The sequence below is a fragment of the Manduca sexta genome, chromosome 9, assembly GCF_014839805.1.
Source record: "Manduca sexta isolate Smith_Timp_Sample1 chromosome 9, JHU_Msex_v1.0, whole genome shotgun sequence".
Lineage (NCBI taxonomy): Eukaryota > Metazoa > Arthropoda > Insecta > Lepidoptera > Sphingidae > Manduca > Manduca sexta.
The window spans coordinates 6,882,807-6,904,716 of NC_051123.1; the positions used below are offsets into that span (position 1 = coordinate 6,882,807).

At 37.0% G+C, this 21,910-nt stretch overlaps 2 protein-coding genes across 3 annotated transcripts in view; one reads left to right on the forward strand and one right to left on the reverse strand.

The window, feature by feature from the left end:
• LOC115441332 (mediator of RNA polymerase II transcription subunit 31) overlaps positions 1-12,513 on the forward strand; it is a 57,695-nt gene extending 45,182 nt beyond the window's left edge. The window contains exons 6-8 of one of the 2 annotated variants that reach the window (XR_005112124.1): positions 8,167-8,204; positions 11,908-12,017; positions 12,259-12,513. The gene's annotated coding sequence lies outside the window, so the exon portion shown is untranslated. The remainder of the gene's footprint in view (positions 1-8,166; positions 8,205-11,907; positions 12,018-12,258) is intronic. The other variant, XR_003938460.2, reaches the window with a different exon arrangement.
• The window catches only part of LOC115441325 (tetratricopeptide repeat protein 28), an 84,231-nt gene continuing 68,074 nt past the window's right edge, over positions 5,754-21,910 (reverse strand). The window contains exons 13-42 of the mRNA XM_030166072.1: positions 21,604-21,823; positions 21,083-21,356; positions 20,764-20,862; positions 20,508-20,624; positions 20,069-20,191; positions 19,631-19,836; positions 19,111-19,290; positions 18,531-18,675; positions 18,032-18,134; positions 16,682-16,818; positions 16,211-16,388; positions 15,770-15,896; positions 15,220-15,374; positions 14,949-15,047; positions 14,592-14,719; positions 14,158-14,273; positions 13,782-13,909; positions 13,119-13,322; positions 12,262-12,431; positions 11,897-12,004; positions 11,201-11,282; positions 10,994-11,091; positions 10,547-10,776; positions 10,092-10,256; positions 9,481-9,636; positions 8,792-8,895; positions 8,464-8,614; positions 7,901-8,052; positions 7,512-7,637; positions 5,754-7,301 (exon numbers count right to left, since the gene is read on the reverse strand). Of these exons, the coding sequence (XP_030021932.1) occupies positions 6,121-7,301; positions 7,512-7,637; positions 7,901-8,052; positions 8,464-8,614; positions 8,792-8,895; positions 9,481-9,636; positions 10,092-10,256; positions 10,547-10,776; positions 10,994-11,091; positions 11,201-11,282; positions 11,897-12,004; positions 12,262-12,431; positions 13,119-13,322; positions 13,782-13,909; positions 14,158-14,273; positions 14,592-14,719; positions 14,949-15,047; positions 15,220-15,374; positions 15,770-15,896; positions 16,211-16,388; positions 16,682-16,818; positions 18,032-18,134; positions 18,531-18,675; positions 19,111-19,290; positions 19,631-19,836; positions 20,069-20,191; positions 20,508-20,624; positions 20,764-20,862; positions 21,083-21,356; positions 21,604-21,823 (5,462 nt within the window). The 3' untranslated portion in view covers positions 5,754-6,120. The remainder of the gene's footprint in view (positions 7,302-7,511; positions 7,638-7,900; positions 8,053-8,463; positions 8,615-8,791; positions 8,896-9,480; positions 9,637-10,091; positions 10,257-10,546; positions 10,777-10,993; positions 11,092-11,200; positions 11,283-11,896; positions 12,005-12,261; positions 12,432-13,118; positions 13,323-13,781; positions 13,910-14,157; positions 14,274-14,591; positions 14,720-14,948; positions 15,048-15,219; positions 15,375-15,769; positions 15,897-16,210; positions 16,389-16,681; positions 16,819-18,031; positions 18,135-18,530; positions 18,676-19,110; positions 19,291-19,630; positions 19,837-20,068; positions 20,192-20,507; positions 20,625-20,763; positions 20,863-21,082; positions 21,357-21,603; positions 21,824-21,910) is intronic.

Below are 21,910 nucleotides of genomic sequence, written 5' to 3' on the forward strand. Positions count from 1 at the left end.
TGACCAACAAAGACTGTTGTGGATGAGCGATTAGTGACTTATTCTTTAGAGTCAAAATACGTAGTTCCTATTTACTTGCTGGTTTGTGTAAATTTTACTGGTCTTCAAATCTATATAGCCATTCAAAAATTAATTAGTGCCTTTCTCTCTCACTCCTTCAAGCTATATATGTATGTATCATGCTGGTATGATCAGCTCTTCTTGTCCTTTTTTCATACCGTTCTATATTCAAAATAATATGCATATACATAAAACATTTACAGCTATTGGTATATTTTGAATTGTCGCGTTCAATTTTTTTTCTGAGCGATACAAATTGTGTAAAAATTTATTATTACAAAAATAAATCTTACATTTCTGAACTAGGAAATACGAGACAATTTGAATACAATGGCTGTAAAATAAAGACAATAATCATGCAAGTAACAGCTAGACACAATCAGACACCAAGTGTGTAACACTGGGCCGAAACTAGGGCGTGTCGCTTACCTAATATCATATGTTAATTGTTTCATGCTAGTTTTTATATTTGTTAATAATTAATTATACGTATTGCTGTTCTACGCCGAAATCTTACAAAATATATAAAATGCGGAGAGAAACGGCGTCATTGAGTTTTCTAAAATTGGTGTAGAAAGATAATTTTCAAATAAACCATTATAAATAAAAAAAATACAGTAATTAGTTCTATATAAAATTTACATTATATTATATTTGAGAACGTTTATGTTATTTATAACGTATTTAAAAGGCATTCATTAAGTATGTATGTTATTTATAGTACGGAAATCCTTTGATTCCGTGTTTCATTTCCGACGAATATGACACGCATATAACATCATGGAGCCTGTCAAGATAATTTTATATTTTTGATGGCGATCAGAGATCTTAACTTCATCTTTATTCGTACAAAAATATTGTATAAACTATTCATAGCTTCATTTGAGCCAGTCGCGTATTAATAAAGTATTCAAAGTTCAAATAATTAAGTAAAAGCCATAGTCATAAATTTCCAAATTCGTCCCTGTTCATTACATTTTTATAGTACAAGCAAAACAAAACGTTATTGAAGGTTACATTTAAACATAGAAAGTAGGAATTATGAAATTCCTAGTAGAGTCATAGGTCAATAATAAGCTTTATCTGCGACATAAGTTGTACTTCCATTGTGCAAAGTCCTTTATGTCCGGACTAAAGCCGTTCATAGTACAATAATATGATAATTACATAGATTTACTGCATATAATCCGATTTGGAACTGTACTAGTGTATACGCTCCTTTGCATAGATCAGATGAAAGAAATGATTGTGGATAAGCCGATTTATTTTATTGATCCTATGGTAATGATTGTTATGGGTTTTTTTTTGGCCCATTATAGCTTGAATAATGTTATTACTTATGACGCATATAGTGGTGTTGTACTTGTCGATAACTAGATAAGCGATGGTGTGATATACATTTCAATAGAGGTTATATTATAGCGTTCATGGGAAGTCATTTTGGGGACTAAAAATATAGTGTTTAATGGATGATTTTTTTGGATTGGTACGAAGCTATCGCATAAGAGTATTTCCAAAATTAAATGTACGTAACGATATTGTTTTCCAGAATTGTTACTGTGATTTTTTCCGTTTCATTTGTTTTCTTTTGTTTGTCTTAATACATTCACTCTATATATTATTCGATAGAACGAGTGTACTAAGAAAAAAAAGACAGACTAGACAGAAAATTTCGTAATAATATCTCATAAGAAAACTATTTAGTTATGTGTATTTTTTTGACAAATACTCTTAAAGTGGGTAGGTGCAGTTAATGCAGGTTGTTTACATGAAACGATGTCAATGTATCAAACTCATTTGTTGAAAATAATTGTATTAGCTGGGTTGCCTTAATTGTGACCTATTGTGCTTTACCTAAAAGTATTTATATTTTACTTGGCACTATCAGTATTTGTTAGATGCAGACGTTGTTAAATCAAAATTATAGGTCTTCTTATTTATCATCATCATCAGCCACATAAAGTCTACTGCTGAACATAGGCCTCCCCTAAAGATTTTCAGACGGACCTGTCGAAAGCGGCCTACATCCATTTTTCATACTAAGAATAAAAATCTAAAAATTAAAACATTTTATTCTCATTATGACGAAGGCTAATTTTAAGTAATTTACCGTTTACGTAATACTAAGTTATTTAGTTGCGGTTTAAAATTTTAAACTATTACAAAATTCTTTACCCATATCTAAACAATAATTTAGTGCGTAACGCACCTTATACGCACATAAGTGTTTATATTAACATATAAAAATATACATAATCATACCATATCCATTCCGAGAGGTGTAGACATACATTTTATTATATATGTTTTGTACAAAATTATAACGTTAGTGGAGTTTTAAATGAAGTCGTCAAAGAATAGAAAAGCGACATAATTTCCTCAATCACACCTTGATAACGGTATTATGTAATCTTATTTATAGATAATATTATATCTCAAAAAGTTTGTGAAGGTATTTGCCTGTTTGCTAGATTGATAGAGTCAGGAACTTCGGAATAGAAAGATATTTAGGCTTGATGGTATACCATTTCCTGTATATATATGATGTAATTTTATCCTGAAAAAAAAAATGTAATGGGAGTTTAATAATGGAAAAAGCTTTTAACGCGAATGAAGCCACTAGTAACAGGAAGTTTGTCTATATTTATTACTTTCCTATACCATCAACGGCAACAGAATATGCAGCGACCAAAAATAAAGAAACGCACACGTAATCACGATAAAATGCGTCTCGCAACCATGCGCCTCGTGTCAGGGTCATTAACGAGCTTGCAGTGGTTTTCACTGGTTTCCAGGAGCGAATTTAGGATGCCAACGTTGGTCATATTCGTATTAGCTATAGGTGGCGATATTTTATAAAAATCACCATCGATCAAGCTTCTTAGCTTACTAAACTTACATTTAGAGTAGTTCAACTGTATTCACCAATATTTGCAAGAAGCTCAATGTCAGATAACTATATATGTGGGACTTATTACTGTTAAATGATAGTACAATACCATGCATGCAGTGCGTTAGGGTCTACTGAGCAGCTCGTCTATAGCAATATCGTTATTTCATCATTCAATGCTCGTGCATTACGAGACGATTATAGACGAATTATAGACGAGTGATAAAAGCTTGCCCATAGATACAAGATTTAGAACACAAAAGTTAGTCATATATGTCCATGAAGCCAAACTTACATGAAAGTTCACAAGCCCTCATCGGATCGCCACGTCATTCTTAGTTATATTTTATAGTGAATTATTCACTATGGATGGTATGGATGGATCTGAAATTTTCGAGCTCTTGTTTTGTCTAGGCCGCAACACATCACTTGCAACTGGACCTTTGTGCCCCCCGATAAAACGTGTTAGTCCGCCTTTGCCGTTTTGCAGGCGGTTGCTACAGCTATCATTCTTGTTCCGGTTATTACACGGGTTGATAACAAGTTCCTGTGCGACCGATATTCTAAGCCGACTTGCGGTTAATTGGTTAATACTTATACCTACAGGTATTACGTGTATAAATACTTAGGCACGGTTGAATGACAAAGACATATTTTGTGGCAGTTAGTAACGATCATTTAGAATTGCAATTTAATTTGAAAAGTTCATAAAATGCTGTAAAATGTCAGTAAAGGTTATAATTGTCAATAGACGTAATAGATCTGGAAACATCTACTCATTGGATAGCATATTTCTGATATTGTTTAAGATGTTTTATAACTGTTAGAAGTTTAGTCGTTTTCTATATCACATGAATCTAATCTTTCGTTTAAAGTTGGATAAGTGTTGTCTTAATGTTTTCGTGCAATTTAATTAGATAATTATTGTGTGATTGACACAGGCGTATCGATAAGAATACGAATAGCTAATGTACATCGTCATATCCGCATAACTGACTTGTTCTATTATTATTTCAGAAGTCGTTTGAATTGTGCTTGAATGGAACGGAAATCGACTCGATATTTGTTGTCCAATGTCGCAATAAAATATTTATACTCGTACAAGGGTAAATTAAATGTTACAAGTACATTCCATACGTAATAATTTTGAGCTGTTTCATCTGATAACATAAGTGAGTGTTGATGTTTTTTTAAATCGTGGTGTTATCATACTCATTGCTCATGCGGTATTAAGTGTAGTGTGTAAATTCGATTTTCAAATAAGGCATTATATTACTTAAGTTTTACAAATTAAGGTTTTTTTTTCGTTCTGCGCTCTGATATATTAAGTAGAAGATTCAAGCAAATGGCATGTACAATAAAATTAGAATTAAAAGCTCGCAATATACATCATGAGTGCATGTAAAAGACAATAAGGTTGTGAAACACATTTTTACAGTATTAATTATTATATTCGCAAGAATTGCAGAATACAATGTCAGGTTATTTTTGATGACATGCAACCAGAAAGAGTAATAGAATAGTCGGGGCGTAATATCGCTTCTTTTCTGTCAAGTTGTCTGCGCGACGGAATATTTCCAGAAACGCCCGATGTCATCACCCAGGATAGCGCCGCGTAATAATCAGAGAATCTAAACAGCGCACAAGGTGACTCTAGTTGCACTGGGCAGATTTTTTTAGAAATGCATAATTGGATCGAGTCTATATTTTTTTTGACCTGGCGCGACAATTTTTAATATTGTACTTGTTAATACATTTTCGTTTTAATAAATCGACCATCGAGATATATTATATTTACGTTCGTCAGATTTTGTGGGTCTCTACTCGATATTCACTGAGTAAGCCGAAACTGAGAAAATTATATAAGACTAGCCTTTGCTAGCGGCTTCACCCGCGTGAAGGAGTTTTCCGGGGTCATTTTTTTTCCGACGTACTTGATAAGTATCGTTATATTATGACCAAATTACACAAAATCATTATAAATTGTAGCCTATGTGTTACTCTGATGTATTACTAATATTAATGTAAAGTTTCATCCAAATCCGTTGAGTAGTTTTTTCCTGAATAAGGAACAAACATACATACATATATCCATCCTTGATCCTCCCAAACTTTCACATTTATAATATTAGTGGTATTAGTAGAATATTTTGATAGCGTATTCTGTTGTTTAAGATAATAGATTCCGAGTACAATAAGTACCTGTATGACTTCTCACAAGTGGTTTAATATTTCTTTACGATTTCACTATCGAGCATTTTATTCTCCATACAAATCGTTATTTTGACCGTACGTAACAAAGACGTAACGTAGTACGTCGCGTTTAAGAGAATTTTACGAAGATTGTTTTGTGTGTGTTTACACATACACATGTGTGTATCATAGAGAATAAGGTCCCTGTTGTACCATACCTGTTTTATATCTTATGTTAGAGTATTCATATAAATTTTGGGTAGTCATATGAATCATTTAGTATAGTTCCAGCATTCTCAGTACTATGGGTGTGAGGCGTCAAGGTGGGCAAGGTCCGTCGACGCCCTTATTTGTAATACGATCTAAATCGTATAGTGACATCGGTTTCGTTAAGGTATCGTAGCATATTTTTGCGTATTTAGATCTAGCATTTTCAATAGTATTTTTTATTCTGCCGTTGATGTCACGAAATAATTATTTTAGGTGATAATAAAATGCTTTGTGTGATAAAAGGGTTATAGCATGTCTTTGGTTTTTAAGGTCATTCTCGTGTCTCGTCTTTGAAGTGAGTTCAAATTCTGTATTACACAGCAAAAAAAAAAAAAAACACTTAGTTTTCAATGCTTTATTTGCTAATTGGAATTTTTTACAAGTAGCGTTTAAACTTAAATAATAGGTACACAATGGCAAGGTTTGTAATAGTCACAGTAAAGTCAATAGTCAAATAATACTTAAACAATGTACACGCCCTATTCACATCCAACCACACAAAGTCTATTATTCAATAAATAGGCACTTAAATTATATATACAAAGTTATATTAAAATCAATTTCACCATTCGATTTTATCTTTAGAACACAATACCAATATTTAACACAAATGTCATAGCCATGTTTGAAAAATAATATGTATCAAATAAATTAAAATGATTCAAAACCTAAAAGTATCCTAAATTGTATATATTTACATATCTTAATCATTTACTCGGTGGAAAGTCTAAGGTCGTATACGTAGGTCTAGTTCTTGGCACTGGGGGTCTTCGGGGCCTAGGATGAGTTTTGCCCCCCTCCGCGGGGGTGCTTAAACTGGTCTCTGCTTCTTCAGGAAGGTAGGGTGCTCTAGGATTCAGTACTAAGGCTTTGTATGAAGAGTGGGAATCAGCTATGCTTCTCCCATCCCCTTCGTCTCTGCGGGACAGTTCAGAGAATGGTGAGACCGAACGCTTCTCTATACCACTCGGTCCCGGGGCGTCTTCTTTAGCCTTCAATTCGTAAACGTTCTCTTCCTTTCTCTTAGGCTCGGAGTCTTTCTTGAATTTTGTTTGACGTTCTATTATTTCTGCTGTTGTCAAGTCCGAGCTTTGTACGTCTGTTTCTAGAGGGGGAGCCGATAGCCAAGGTCTTGATGATGTGGCTCCACACCACCGTTCTTCATTCTCACTTGTATCGCCTAAAAGACCTAATTTCTCCAAATTTTGTAAAAGGAGATTCTCACTCGAACTCGCCGTTCGCATTTCACTCTTCGATTCTTCTGCTAGTAATAATTCCGATAGAGGAGGAGCTAGTCCCAGTCCTATATTCCTCTCATGATACACTTCGGATATAGTTGGAGTCAGTTCACCGCTCATATGCCTCACCTGGGCCATGGAATCTCGACTACTTGTTCCCATTTTGGGTCGAGGCACCCGTTTAGATGTCGAAGGTTGGTTCAAAGCTTGATCGTTCTTTTCTTCTTCTGTCCTTCGTGGTTGCGCCGAGGCTAAATCATAGAAGGCATCAAGATATCTTGGATGTGAGTGCTCCGGACGTCTTCTTAATACAGTATCATGACCGGAACTTTCCCAGTCGGAATCATCAGACGGCGGTCTCCTTGTGTACAAAGTTCTAATCTTGGTTTGATGGGCTAGTGCTAAGGATACGTCTCTAGGAGGAGCTGTAGTGGGTGGTGGTGGAGCTGCTGGTGGGGATGGTGTGAAGGCAGCGTCGCTCTCTCCACGGTATCTCGGAGGCGGCGGTGCTGGTGGTGGTGCGGTTCTACCGTCAGGTTCACCCCTGCCTACTTCTGTAGACGCAGTGGATCCGCGCACGTACATGGTGAACGCTCCGCCGCAGGAGCCGAGAGGGAGCGGCGGTGGAGGCACTGATGATACGCTTTCTTCTGCGAAAAGAAGTTTCAATTTAATTTTGTTTCTATTTCTCGTAAAAGAAGTTTACTCTCGTCAGAGTAAAATAATCATTTTATGTGGCTGTACATTTGTTAATAGATTTTGAAACCGTAAAATAATATATTTTATGTCAAGCAGTTATACTATAGTATAATGGCGTCCTAATAAGAATATTAACAATCGAAGTCTTATATAGTACTTACGTCGGTGTTGCCTCGGCGGCGGCTCTCCGTCCGAGTGCGGCTCGAGGTCGCCGTCATCGATGGAAGCCAACGATTCCACGCTCGAGCTTGACTCCAAGCTCAGGCTTCGTGGGGCTTCTTGAGTGTCTACAGGAAATTATTTTCCAAATAAGTATAAAACTATGATAGAGAAAAAAATATTACTCTGAATTTAATGTCGATAAAGATATTAAGCTAATACATTTAGTTTAAATTTATGGGAGATTTTGCACATAATTGAAAAATATTTTTTTTAACCATTACAATTAAGTATTGAAAGTCGGTTTACTTTATTTAGTAAATTGTGTGGTACGTAAAAGTTTTTTTATTTATAAAACATCTTAAAATTATAATAAATAGTTGTAACATACCAAAAAGTGCTAATAGAGCTTGTAAAACGAATTGTATGTGTCGTCGATTCGCTGTCTTGCCCGTGCGAAGGGTGACTTCGTCTTGTCCCACTTCGGCTAAATCAAAACCAAGTGACGCTAGCAGTTCATGGCAGCCGTTGACACGCCACAGTCTGTTAATAAAGTAAAACATAAGCTCCCGCCTTTATTCCCGAGGGCTAAGTTAGAGACTAATCTATTGCACTTACTAAAATACTAATAAAAATCATCATAATATGTGTTTACAGATCCAGTCAGTGTAATAAATTGCATCGCTTGATAGCAGGTACGTCTACACATTTGCACGTCGATTTTACATTCATCGTAGTATGTATTATTTATATAAATAAATTAGTTTATCTCTAAACCATGTTCCCATTAGTACCTATAGTACATTAGTACCACATTTACCATTAGTACCTATAATTTAAAATTCTTTAATTCAATACATAAGCATTTTGAAATAGTCTACATTCTCTCCTTTACATTCAAAATACTCGAGTAACACTTTACATAAATTAAAAACTGAAAAGAACTCTCTTTACCTGACGTTAACAGCTACTTCAATGGTATCTGTCTCCGAGTTTTTAATAGAGAATTGTGAGATGACGGAGCGAATGACTCCAATGATGTCATCAGCCACGTCGCCGTTGGAAATCAGTTTGGACAATGCTTGTAGTGTGGTTGGGCTTAAACCTGCACAAGGAACAATAAAATAAATAAGCAAAAATAAATATCGACATAATCAAAAAGATCAAAACAGGATGGCAACATTTTTACATGATAATATAGAGATCATAAGACGCAATAAAGCAGAGAAAAAAGATTGCAACTTTTACACTATTACTTTTAGTATGAAAATAAACACGTTACCTAATAATGCTTGTAAACTTGCTGAGCACTGTGTCAGTCTTTCTTCAGGGTCACTTTGTGGGAAGAACACACTAGACGGTATTCCATTTGCCGCTGGCTCGAATCTGATAAAGTTTTAATGATTAGTGAGATAAAATGGATATAAACATACAAATATATGATGTAAAGATGATGGTGATAGGAGGTAGAAATATTTGTGTTCAGCCAGATAGCGACCACCGTGTACGTGAGATGTTCACCTATGTAAGTATATATCGTTCTGAGAGCATGATAGTATATCCGCTTTTTAACAGACCGGCATCAATGAGTCAACTGGCGAGGGATAATGATCTTTATCGGAATGTTTACCCGCATACCATTAGGTCTTTATGATTGCGGTTAAAAAATAGCTATAGTAGTTTGTGTTTTCGTCTTCCACTTTGCTATGGAAGAAAGTAGAAATATATTACCAACTCCTCTTTATTCTTCTATTTGATTACTTTCGTTGCGGGTTAAGACTCCAAAGACTCGCTGATCTACACCGGTCGTCGCATAAATTGTGTATCACTGCCGATCCCGGCTTACAGAAGTTGCAATGGTGGGTGTAAAGGCCAGATAGTCTCTTACCATCAGGTGCACTAGAGTCAAGTACTAGGATTTGAAAAAACCAGGGTTGATTGAATAGCTAACGAAATCAATACTGTACTAACCTGAATCCCACACTCATGAGTAATTCCCTCCAGCCAGTGGCGTTACCAGCTTTGTTCTCGATGCTCTTCTGTGTGGTGTACATCGCGTTCTTCTGCCCTCTCACTATCCTCTGTAGAGACTTCTCTACCAAGTGCAGGCAGACTCGTAAAGCGTCTCTGCGGTAGCATCGATTAACAATAAATACCATGGCATTTCATATAGTTCATGTTTATGTAAAATACACAGCAAATACTCCCATTTCAATAAATGATCTCAATAACGAATTACCAATTTAATAATAAAAAAAACCTAATCACAACAATTAATATTTTATATTTTATATAAATTTATTCTAATTGGTTCATTTTAACTGTCTACCCGAAGAATAGGATAGTTTATTAAAAATTAAAGCAGCCATAATTATAGACGTAGCTACCTTGTTTATAAAGGGAGAGGGACCTACAATTTATAGGTTAAAAAAGGTGACCTCATCGTCATTATTGACACATTAGATAAAATTTGTGAAAACCGAAATAATAATTCAGAATAGACAATAATAATTTAGTTTCCTACTTCTTTCTGCCCTAGCTATGACTGTAGCTGTTAATGAGGTTATTGCTAAGTTCCTTACCGGCACTTGTCCGGCGCGGCGAGCAGCTCGCAGAGCGCCTGCCCCATGAGCGCGACCTTGTTGCTGAGCCGCACGTTGGCGCCGAGCAGCATGAAGCCCGACCAGTGCGACGGGTGCGCGAAGTGTTTGGTGTGGCGGACTGTCTGCATCGCGTCTCCTAGGGCCCTGATGACCACAGATCATATGAGTATGGGGCAGAATAGTTTAGTGTTTGAAAGAGGATTATAAGCACGGCAAAGGGACTTGGCATCAGGTGCTATGTGAAATGTAGAACAAGAAAAATTTCAACTTAACTGTGTTACAATAATTTTGTTTTATTATGTATGTTGAATTAATATTTATGAGAAACTTCAACTGGTAATCATTTTGTCGATAAACAAAGGGAAGTCAAATAACATCAATTCCAAATTAGTAGAAACTACAAATATATTAGCTATAAGTTTCTTTCGACCTACTTTGCAACGCGGCTGCCTTGTAATAAAGCGGAATAAAGCGCTCTATAAAGGATCTTGGTGGCGGTGTCCTGCGGGGCGGGCCACAGCGTCAGCAGTATCGCTTGCGCTCCAGCGGCTAGAAGCGCGCGACACAGCTTGGACACTCCCTCGCCGGCCATCGCGATGTCCTCAGCTTCTTCTGCTGTTGATCCTTGTAGGGCTGCGCTTGTTGGCGCGCATGATATTACCACCTGTAGGACGAATTAAATCTAATTATTACTTTTATTCGTTTGCTTGGTAAAAATAGATGTATTTATGGACTTATATCGATATTCTTGTGATCAAATAATATAGGTCATAGCGTTTTTAATTCCAGTTATAATAAATTAATTACAATGAATAGTAAAATCCATGAAACATTAATTGTTCTGACACATTTTAAAAAAAGATGAATAATATTATACTTACCAATCGAGCTGTAATTTTCATATTCATTATTTCCGACGCTGTGAGCATAAATTCTGACGCTGGTGGAAGTTCTTCATTGCTTGGCGGTAATTCTGCGTCTAAAGAAAAACACATAGGTTCTTAATTATAACGACAGCACCCAAACATATACGATAAGAAAACTAATGACTGAAAGTTGTTAATGTAGATTATCCATCGAATACGTACGGTCTTCTTCGTTTTCAGTAGAAGTGTCTCCGGCACCACCGCCGACGCTTGTGTTGAGAAGGCGTTTGGCTTGCGAGTCCACCTGCAAAGTTAAATGTTATTTGATGTTCCCAACTTTAAACAACAGTCTTACTTATAAACTTGTTTTAGCGTTAAGAGGTGATTAAGAATTGTTTAAATAGCTGTCAAAAATATCACCGATTTCCTAGTTTAAAATTTATTAAGAGGCAAGATGGCGGGTTTTGACTAACAGCTGATCGAGTAAATTTGTGTTTTAAATAAGCATAGCTTTGTGAAATTTTTATAAGTAAGATTGCAAATGATTAGGATTGTATCAAAATCTTCTTAATTTTTGCTCTTACTAATAGTATACATGTAGATTGTGAAAATGTTTGGATGTTTATTAAAAGTAAATGCAAAAACAGCTGAACGGATTTGCATCAAATTTGGCACAAGCATATACCATATCCTGGATTAACATATAGGCTACATTTTTTATCCTGGTAATGAGCTTCCATGGAAAATAATGGTATTTTTTTATTGATTTTCGAAATAGATGGTGCTTTTTACAGGTGTTCATATGTGGCACTTTTGTGCCGGGAAAAGCTTTACACGCGGGTTTAGCTGCAAGCAAGGCGCAATACCTATTATATTATTTTTTCTATCTGATCCGTTCTATTTAAATTGTATTCTTACCACTTCACCAGGACTGAGAACGATGGCTGGCGTTTTCCAGCAGATGTGAGTTGCGAAGTGCACGCACTCGGCTTGTGGCAGCTGAGCGAGGACCGCTTCTTTTGAAGCCTATAACACAAAAGTAATTGTACTTATCGATACTATAAATATTGAAGTATAGAAACACATCATTTGTAATATTTTATTAATATTTCTCCTATAAGTTAAGGTATCGTCTAACATAATAATTTTAACGCAGTAAATTTTTAATAAATGTGATGAAGGAAATTTTGTTTTGTAGAAAGTAATCTTACGTCTTGAGAGCCTCCTCCATTTTTGAAGTTAGTATTTTACAAAAAGTATAATATGCACCATTGATACAGTACCTGGTAGTCGGTGAGCGGTGTGACGCGCAGCATGTCGGCGACGAGCTCGGCCTCCTTGAGCAGCGCATGCGCGCCGCCCCAGCGCGTCGCGCCCACTCGCGGCGACCCCACCACCAGGCACCGCATGCCCGTCTCCAGCGGCGACGACGACACTGCGCCTGCGCCACCGCCTGTCCCACCCATTTATCATTAATGTTTTTACGAATATTTCCTTTATTATATTACTTGCTTATAATAAATTATTTCACTTTCTGTTGGAGATATTTATTCGTCAAGTGGTGGGCAAATTATATTTTCAAATTAAAATCAAATTGGGCGTTACATTTTAGCAATCGATCAGCAATTAGGTAATACATACATACATACATACATAACATCACGCATTTTATCCCCGAAGGGGTATGCAGAGGCGCAACTATGGCACCCACTTTTCGCCAAGTATGTTCCGTCCCATGATGTGATAGGGGGCGAGCCTATCGCCATATTGGGCACAAATTCCAGACTCCGGGCTGATACTGAGCAGAAAAACCCAAATATCACTTTGCCCGACCCGGGATTCGAACCCAGGACCTCAGAGCGCTATTGTACCGGACGTGCAATACAACTACGCCACCGAGGCAGTCAATTAGGTAATAACATAAAATTGCATTTGTAGCATGTATAATTTATTTTGTATAAAGGAATGTTCCCTTATCAGAATTACTTCAATTCGAAGACATTCAACAGTATAGTTAGATACGATAATTAGATCTAACTCGTAACTCTCACATTCCTTAAGTTTTATATTGTTAATATTGCCTCTGTAACTTGCTCAATTCATATAATCCAGCACAAAAGCCAGTAAATGTATAAGGTACCGTGTTCGTGGTGCGGGCGGGCGCGGAGATGCCGCTGATGCCGCAGCGGGCGCAGCGCGGGCACGGCGAGCAGCGCGTACCGCTCGCACAGCGGCTCGGCGTCGGCCGCGCCGCGCAGCGCGCCCCACGGACACGCGTACAGCGCGCCCTCCACCACCACCACCACCTCGCGCCGCCCGCCGCACCCGCGACGACCGTGAGACGCTGCAACAAATCTCATTGTCAATTCATATACCTATAAATGGCTATTTCATATAACATATATAAATGGCCATATGGCTAAATTATTTAAATATTTTTGTAGCCGATAGTTTGAAATCTGATGGTCATAATAAATATACAGAATGTTAGAAAGTTGGAAGTAGGTTATTGATATGTGAGAAAAATAATGTTAATTGGTAGAATAAAGCCAGTTAATGGACCTTGATTTCTTTGTAAATTCATCCACTCTAGTGAAACCAGTTCACTCCATGGTTACTTAACATGTAGAGACAATTAGTTAAAATTATCTTCAAACTTATATGACAAACAAGATCCGAATTAGGATATTATGTCATAAGCATGACCTTTCGTAACATTTTTACACAATAGTTGTAATACTATGGAAAAAAGTTGAAACAGATAAATAGTATAAAATAATGAGAACAAAACTAAAACACTCACCATGATTATTGTTACATGAAGCTGGCAACAAGTCTTCAAATGGAGCGAGAAGCATCTGGTACAAGGAGTTCAGGCACGGCGGGCCCTGCCACGAGGGCTGCTTTCTGCGAGGACCTTGAGCGCTTGACCTGAGAATATTTTAGATGAAATTTTAAAAGGTGGTTAAAGTCTTTTCCCTTTATCAATTGACATAATGGTCAGTGTTTTAACTAAGAGCTATTTTTTCGATTTCACCTTTATAGTATTTGAATATCGAGGTATTTCATTATTTTATTTTATTTTATTATTGGTAACGTCATTCAAATAACTTTAAAAAAAACTTTGAAATATGCACAGTAACGCAAAATTATTAGTAATAGTAAAATTCTTAAGTCACCTGGTAGAGCCTTGGAGGCTTGCAACAGAGCCAGCGACAGATCCACCGACCGAACCCACACTGAACAACGAACTCAGCGAATAGTTTGATGAATTTAGAAGGTGGTTACGGGTGACCTGAAACGAAAAAAGATAAGGTAGAAAATAAAAATCAAAGGTAAAATATATATCGGGTGAATTTTCTAAGTGGGCGTGAATGAAAAAATGCGAAATTATGAGGATCAGCGAAAAGTGTTGAAAGCAGTTACGGAGTAGGTTTAAAAAAAAAAATTTAACGGTCTCATTGGCTTTTTTATAAATCAGGAATCGATTACTTTCGAAAAAAGTAAAGTAAAGAAAAGGTGGGTAATCATAAATATAGATATATTGATAATAATAAATATAGATATATTGATTTTATACTTTAACTTTCTTACGACATCATTTTATATTTACCATTCTCGCAAGACCAGTGCTGGGCCTTTCATCGGGATCCCATTGGTCTTCATCATTCCTACGTTCAGCGGCTGCTTTCAGCCAAGTCGACCATTCGCCGATGAAACGTTCCAATTTACCTGTACTACCTAAAAATATAAATATTTTCAATTAGTTATATTTGTTACTTAATTATTAGTGATGAAAAAACAGATGTCATAAAAATATGAAATTGTAAGTCCTTTTGAATAAACGTTTGTAGACTGGTTTTAAATCTAATGTTCCAGAATCCACGGTCATTATTTTTGGAGCCAAGAGTTTGTTTAAGTACATTATGTGCAATAAATAAGCAATTTAATAAAAACTGAAGAATTTTACCACTGCTAGGTTGAAGGTCGTCAGGGCTGACGTCAGGCAAGCTGTTATCACTGTCTTCAGCTTCGTCGAGAAGAGAAATCTGATGGAATCTTAGTATACCTGCAAAATAATTGTTTAGAATAAGCTTCAAATTATCTCTTCATCAAATTTCTACGAAAATTCTTCTTGAGTTAGTATAAAAAATCCCGAGGGTATTATAAATCTTATACATAGTATCGTTAGATCCGCATTCAAAGAAACAACCTACATCATAAAGGTTTTGGATCCTTACCCTTATGCGGTTGCAGTAACCACGCATAAAGTCTTCCCGCAGCTAAACTGTAGTACAACACAGGTGCTTTCTGTTTGTTCACGACCTCTAGTATTTGTTCGACGCTTGCTGGACTCCACGGCTCAACGCGATCTTTGTTCAATTCTTCATTGTTCCTAACATAGATATAAAAAAAAATTAGAACAATACTAATACTCCCAACAGTGTCTGTGCATGTTTTATTCAGTATAATAGAAATGTCGCGTTGTAAATATTAGGAACTCCAAGGAATTTCGCAACGAAAGTCTCCAAGACCAAATGTAGACTTTAAAGTCTACGAATTAATTCGTACTAACATTAATTGCCTCTGCTATTTTGATTTGTTATTTGAACAAGAAAATCTTTCATCGTAGTTTTTTGTAGGAATTCGTCTTTTTTATGAACAAATTTATCCTTCACTTTTAAAGTTTTATAAATACTTGATAACATTAAATAAGTTAGTTTAATTATTCCTAGTAATTCTCAAGTCATACTTTCTAATTCGCTTTATGAATGGAATATGGAATCTTACCTCTGTGCAGTGTGTAGTTCCAGGTTCGCCTGGTTCAACGTGCCTGGTGGTTTTTCAGTAACGGCGTCGAGTGAGCGGCATCGACCTCTCTCAGCCACCACTAGAGCTTCAGTGTGACGACCCAGTTCTGTAAAAAAAAGATTATAACTGGATTTGAAATCTTTGGTCTTCAAAAAATTCAATTTCGTTTTCTAAAAATGTTTTTTGGTTCTGAAGCTACCATGTAACATGCGAATGCAAATTATAATCTACGGTATTTCTTTTATTGCAACGGCTAACAGCTGTATGTTTTTTTTTCCAAGACACTCAGATGAGCTTATTTCATCAATCACAGGATGTCCACAGTCGAACAAAAGGTTTTGTACATTTTCTATTACGAATGGAATTTTCTTTTATTTCCACGAATTGCCTTTTCATCAGAGGTTATATCACGATACTCACCAACCAAAACTCTTTGCAAAGCATGTTGTGTAGAAGTATACAGAGCAACTGTCTTCCTGTCGCGGTGTTTGTCTCCGCTCGACTCCAGTACTGTTAGTGCGGCGTGCAGTTGTTCCTTCGCTTCTTCTAGCTCTCCTGAAGCCCACAATGCGAAGCCGAGTCGATGTCTCACTCGGGCCTAAAAATTTAATTTTACTATAATTAGTAGATATTCATCTAAGACTGTCGTAATTTATTCTTTAACTTTAAGATTGAAAAGGCTTTGTGATAAAAGAGATTTTACAAAACAAAAATTCTGGCGTGCATGTGAATTACGTAAGAATTAACAATTGAATTAGCAGTACGTTGAACATATATTGATTGCTCAGTAGAATATAATATAAACGGAGAACCTATTAAAATAATATATTTTATTATTACATCCCGTACTGTTTTATCTGCGAAGATAATATCAATAAAGACTTAGCTCACCTCTTCATCTACGTCGGCTAGCCCTTCAGTGGCGGCGAGCGCCTGCCTGAGGTACGAGACGGCGCTGCCGCACGCGCCCATCGCGAGGTGCGCGCGCCCGAGGTCGGCGAGGGCCTGCGCTCGTCCGCGAGCGTCGCCTGTGGACAAGTACCACGTGGTTACTTCAACATGTGTAATGAGTGATTAAAAATGTAGTGAATAGTCAGACATAAAAGTAGCTGAACTAATTCGATATTTCGAAGATTAAACTTTTGTCTCCTTAGCAACAATTGTTTTTTTCTTTACTATATCTATATATATAAAAATGAATTGCTGTTCGTTAGTCTCGCTAAAACTCGAGAACGGCTGAACGGATTTATCTTATCTCGGTCTTGAATTATTCGTGGAGGTCTAGGGAAGGTTTAAAAGGTGAGAAAAATTCGAATAATTGCCGGGAAAATCCTCAAAACAGCATTTTTCTATTTCCCATACAAACGTTTTCTAAATAAAATGGAGAGTCAATTTGTAATTTATTACCGCTGCATAAAGTTCAAATTCGAGTGCGCGTTGGAGAATCTAATATCGCGTTCTGAAACTCAACAAAAGTGAAAGTGAATCGCGAACGCGACAAAATTGCATAGTCTCAAAATACATAGTACATAAATAGGGGTCGGCTTCGAGAAACTCAATTTTAGCTAACTTCAGTTGTTAATATAATATATAACTCAAAGGTGACTGACAGTGATATATCAAGGAACAGCCCAAACCATTGGACGGATCGGGCTAAGACTTTACATGCATAAAGCTACTATGACGTAGGCATCCCCTAAGAAAGGATTTTGATAAATTCTACCCTTAAGGGGATAACATAGGGGATGAAAGTTTGTATAAATGTTCTTAGATTTTCGACTGATTGAACTGAAATTATAAATTGGGGATAAAATTAGTTTGAACCTATAAGTACCGGGAAAATATGTAGCAAGACTTTTATCAAACAGTGGAATTTTATCCTGGAAAACACCTTCACGCGGGCGAAGCCGCGAGCAAAAGCTAGTTTTATATAAATTTAATGTGTAGAAACATTTTGAAGTTTTAAATTTGATCATCTACATTTGTGGCCGACGATACATTTTCCAATGAACCGTGATGACTGGAGAACTATACTTGGGAAGAAAGTGCTAAAGTAAGACAGAAGGATATTATTAATATACATGAAGTATTTGTTTTTATTTGTGTTGCTAAGCATAAATATTTAGGTTAGCCCAGAATTACCACGTTCAATTTTACCATGAGCGTATAGGTCACATACTTATACAACCTCTTCTTAACACGTCTTTATCGTAGCAGTAGTAATAATATCTTCAATCTTACCTGAAGCAGTGGCATGTCGTAATCGTGACTCATGCCAGCGTCCCGCTTCGGCGTGTGCTCCCATGGACGCGTGCGCAGCTCCGAGCCCGCCGCATGCACGAGCCTTGAATAATAAAGAATCAGATTAGCAAATCAATTATCAATTAACATAAATAAACTTCCATATTTTGATTTTGAAATTAGAACTTTATTTGACCTTTGGATAAAAATGACTTACAGAAATTAAACGTAATAGTAACATTATCATGTATAGTCTTCGAAACGCCACGAAAATTTCCTAATATTTTACTGGCTCACTATTACAAGGTCGTATGTTATTTTTGATGTGCAAAATGAAATGTATATTTCTAAATTTTTGTCAGTGAAGATTTTCAATAATCCCAAGAGATAAATAAAGGAGGAATCATGAATTGTCTTTTCTATTTTTTTCCTACATGGAAAAACATTGTAATTTTCGCAACATATGTAAACATGGAAATACATGTTAAAGCGACAATACCTGTAAATGTGTGAGTCCGAGTCTGTGCGCTAGTTCTAGTTCTGCGCGGTGGTGCCGGACGGCGGCGGCGTGGTCGCCGAGCGCCTGCTGCGCCACTCCCAGCGAGTGACACGCCTCCGCCTCCATTATCTGGTTGTTTAGCTCCCTGGTGCCAGACAGGTTATGGATTATAGTGAGCTCATGGTAATTACTATCAATTAATAGCCTTGCTTGCGGCATTGCCCGCGTGAAAGTTTTTCCCGGATAAAAAGTAGCTTATAGCACTTAGGAGTAATGTAATAATGATTTAGAAGCTCCTGATATTAGCGCGTTCAAACAAAGAAACTCTTCAGCTTTATAGTATTAGTATAGATTATTTTAAAAGTAAAGGAATACGTCTTATTTATGAGTGATGATATTAACAAAAAGATTCAAGAACAACACGAACATGTGTCAATTCGTCAGAATTCAAGAGGGTGAAGAGTAATCCTCGCCCTCCCTTAATACCAACTAATTTAAGACGAAATAGTAGGTGACTTGGAATTACTGTAAAACCTGCTCCAATTTTAAAACCTGCCAATAATATTACAATATTACTTACTTAGCAATATTCTTCTGATGCTCCAAGCACAGTACGGCTTGCTCCAGATTGCTGAGTGCGATATGCAGCGCCCCTAACTCTCCATACGCTTGCGCTTTCGCTTCCGGCACCCCCAGCTCATGCGACACCACCAGCCTCTTCTCTAGGCATACTAGCGCTTGTTGCAGGTTACCTACCGATCTGTACAAATGTATATTTAGTAAGTATTATGAAATAGTCGTATGAGTATTTGTGATGTCTATTGATTGTCTTGAGTTTAAATTGTTGCGCATTGTTCGTTTGTCTTGGATTTCATGAAGTTCTTATTATTTTTTATAGATATTCTAGACTAGCATATTCAAAATAATTAACGTCATTTTCATCAAAATTTACAGACGCTATACCACCATTTGTCATTTCTTCTATAAAAGTTATATAGCCAAGAATACCTGACAATACATTTACTTCTATTTCAAAGAAGATACCCTTGACATCATACACCTAGGATATGCCTATATATAAATCTTTGCCAGATACTCACTTATGACTTAGCCCAAGTCCTCGGTAAGCTCTCTCCTGCTCTCTAGAGTTGTTAAGTTTGAGTGCAGCGGCGAGATGTTGGTCGTGGTACTTGGCGGCCTCGTCAGGGTCGCCGAGTGCGTCGTAACAGTCGCCCAGCGAGCCGAGAGCTCGAGCCTTGTCCAACTGGCAGGTCGGTGTGTTCACGCGCTCCAGGATTGCTAGTTGCTGTAGGATAATTAGCATAATAAGGATAGTATATTTTTATTGATTTTTTTTGACAAGAAGTTAAATAGTAGGTATAGTTTGCTTAGATTATTGAGACTGGTTGAGAGACTTACACTTGTCTCAAAATTATTTCTTTGACTTGCACTTGTCTCAAAATTATTATTTTGACTTGCACTTGTCTCAAAATTTTAACTGTGCCTGTATTTTTTTTGTTAGTGTTTTGAAGACCTACCTGTTCTAAGTATCCAATCGCGTCTTCATAATGTCCCATGTTCAGTTTGGCGATACCTAAGTTTCCATACGCCTGTGCCTCTAACGCACAGTCTTGTAGCTCTTGTGCTCTTTCAAGTTGCTCCTGGAAATATCACCATTATATTTTAAGTTCGTACAGATCTGAAGAAATACTTTGGCTTTGAATATTTTCCTCCTTACCAATAGGAGTTAGTTAGTTATTAGCAAAGAGCATTTATAATACGACGGAAAGTTTTCAATGTATTTTAAATAATCACTCTCTGTTCTCTTCTTATTAGTTCAAATAATTTGGAGATTTAAATAGGGGATATAAAAAAAAGATAAGAAGCGTTACGTTACGTTTTTAATTGAACACAGTTTTTAAGGGTAAGGAACATTTTTAGATGAATACGTTCTTTCGTAGTTTCGTCATTTCTTACCCGATAACACCTGGCTGCGTGTGAATAGTGTCCCAGCGCCATGTGGACAGCTCCGAGGTGCGAGTGAGCCCTCGCCTCCCCAGCAGCATCTCCCGCCTCTTGGCGTAAAGTCAATTCCTTAAAAAGTACATAATTTGGTAAAATATTGGGTATTCGAATTCACGGTTTTACTTTCACTATCATTTGATTATTTTAAATGTGCTGTACTCAATTAGTGGAATCAGTTCATATATAAATAGGAAATTGTGATATTTACCTGTGTATGATGTCCTAATGCAGCATCGAGTCTTCTTTGGAGTCGTCGTGCAAGACCTAGCGCACCACAAGCAGCTGCTTCTAATGATCTATCACGAGCCTATGGAAACAGATCACATGAGTTTGACTATAGACTTGATTTGAACTTCCAATCCAACCATAGAATATCCTAGAGAAGTTGGACAGCGTGAAATTAGAAAATCGTATAATATTCATTTTTATTCAATACAATATAAAACTGAAGTTGACACTGGCAGTACTACTCCTCAGTATAGAGGAATCGGTTGCCACTAAAAAAAAACTGAAGCTGTAAAGCTCACCTGTCTAGCAAATCCAAGCTGTCTTTGATACATTTTCACAGCCTCTTCAACATCACCCATTTTGATGAGAACATCGCCGATGTTTCCCAAAGCCCGGAATTTTCCTTGTAAATGCTGTGTCATGTGAGCTATCGCTAGGAAGTATTTCTGGCATTCCAGCGCGGTCTCCAGATTTCCTAGGGCGAGATGGGCAAGGCCCAGATTGCAGTACGCTCTACCCATGTTCATTTTATCTTGAAGGTCTTTGGCTAGCGAAAGGTCCTGGTCGTAGTATCTGTAATTAGAAATTGTTCATATAAGACTTAACTTTAAGGAGCCACGCAGAAGCTAACAACTTGTAGAGTTTTTTTTAATTAACGTTCCTGTCGTTGAAGGTGTCCATATTTATTCAGCCTTATTTTGTTTATAAATGCCGTTTTTACATTAACAGAAACGATTGCATACAGAACAACAACAATCAAAAACTGTCTAAAATTTAGACTCTTAACATATAAGACTGCATCTTTAGTTATTATACTAACCTGACAGCCTCCCTATAATTCCCTAAGCAGTAATGAGCATATCCGAGGAAATGGCACGCCTTCGCCTCCGCCGTCACGTCCCCGAGCTCCTGCGACAGCATCAGGTGTTGTTCGTAATAAGGCACTGCTTGAGCAAACTCGCCCCTCGAGGACAAGCAGTTGCCGAGGTTGAGCAGAGCGCACGCTTCACCTGCCGCGTCTTTTAGTTCACGGGCGATTCCTAAAGAAACAAAACATGTTGTATATTATATAATGTTTTCTAGAGGTTCTTTATACATAAGATGTTTACGTCGTAAATATATTTGCT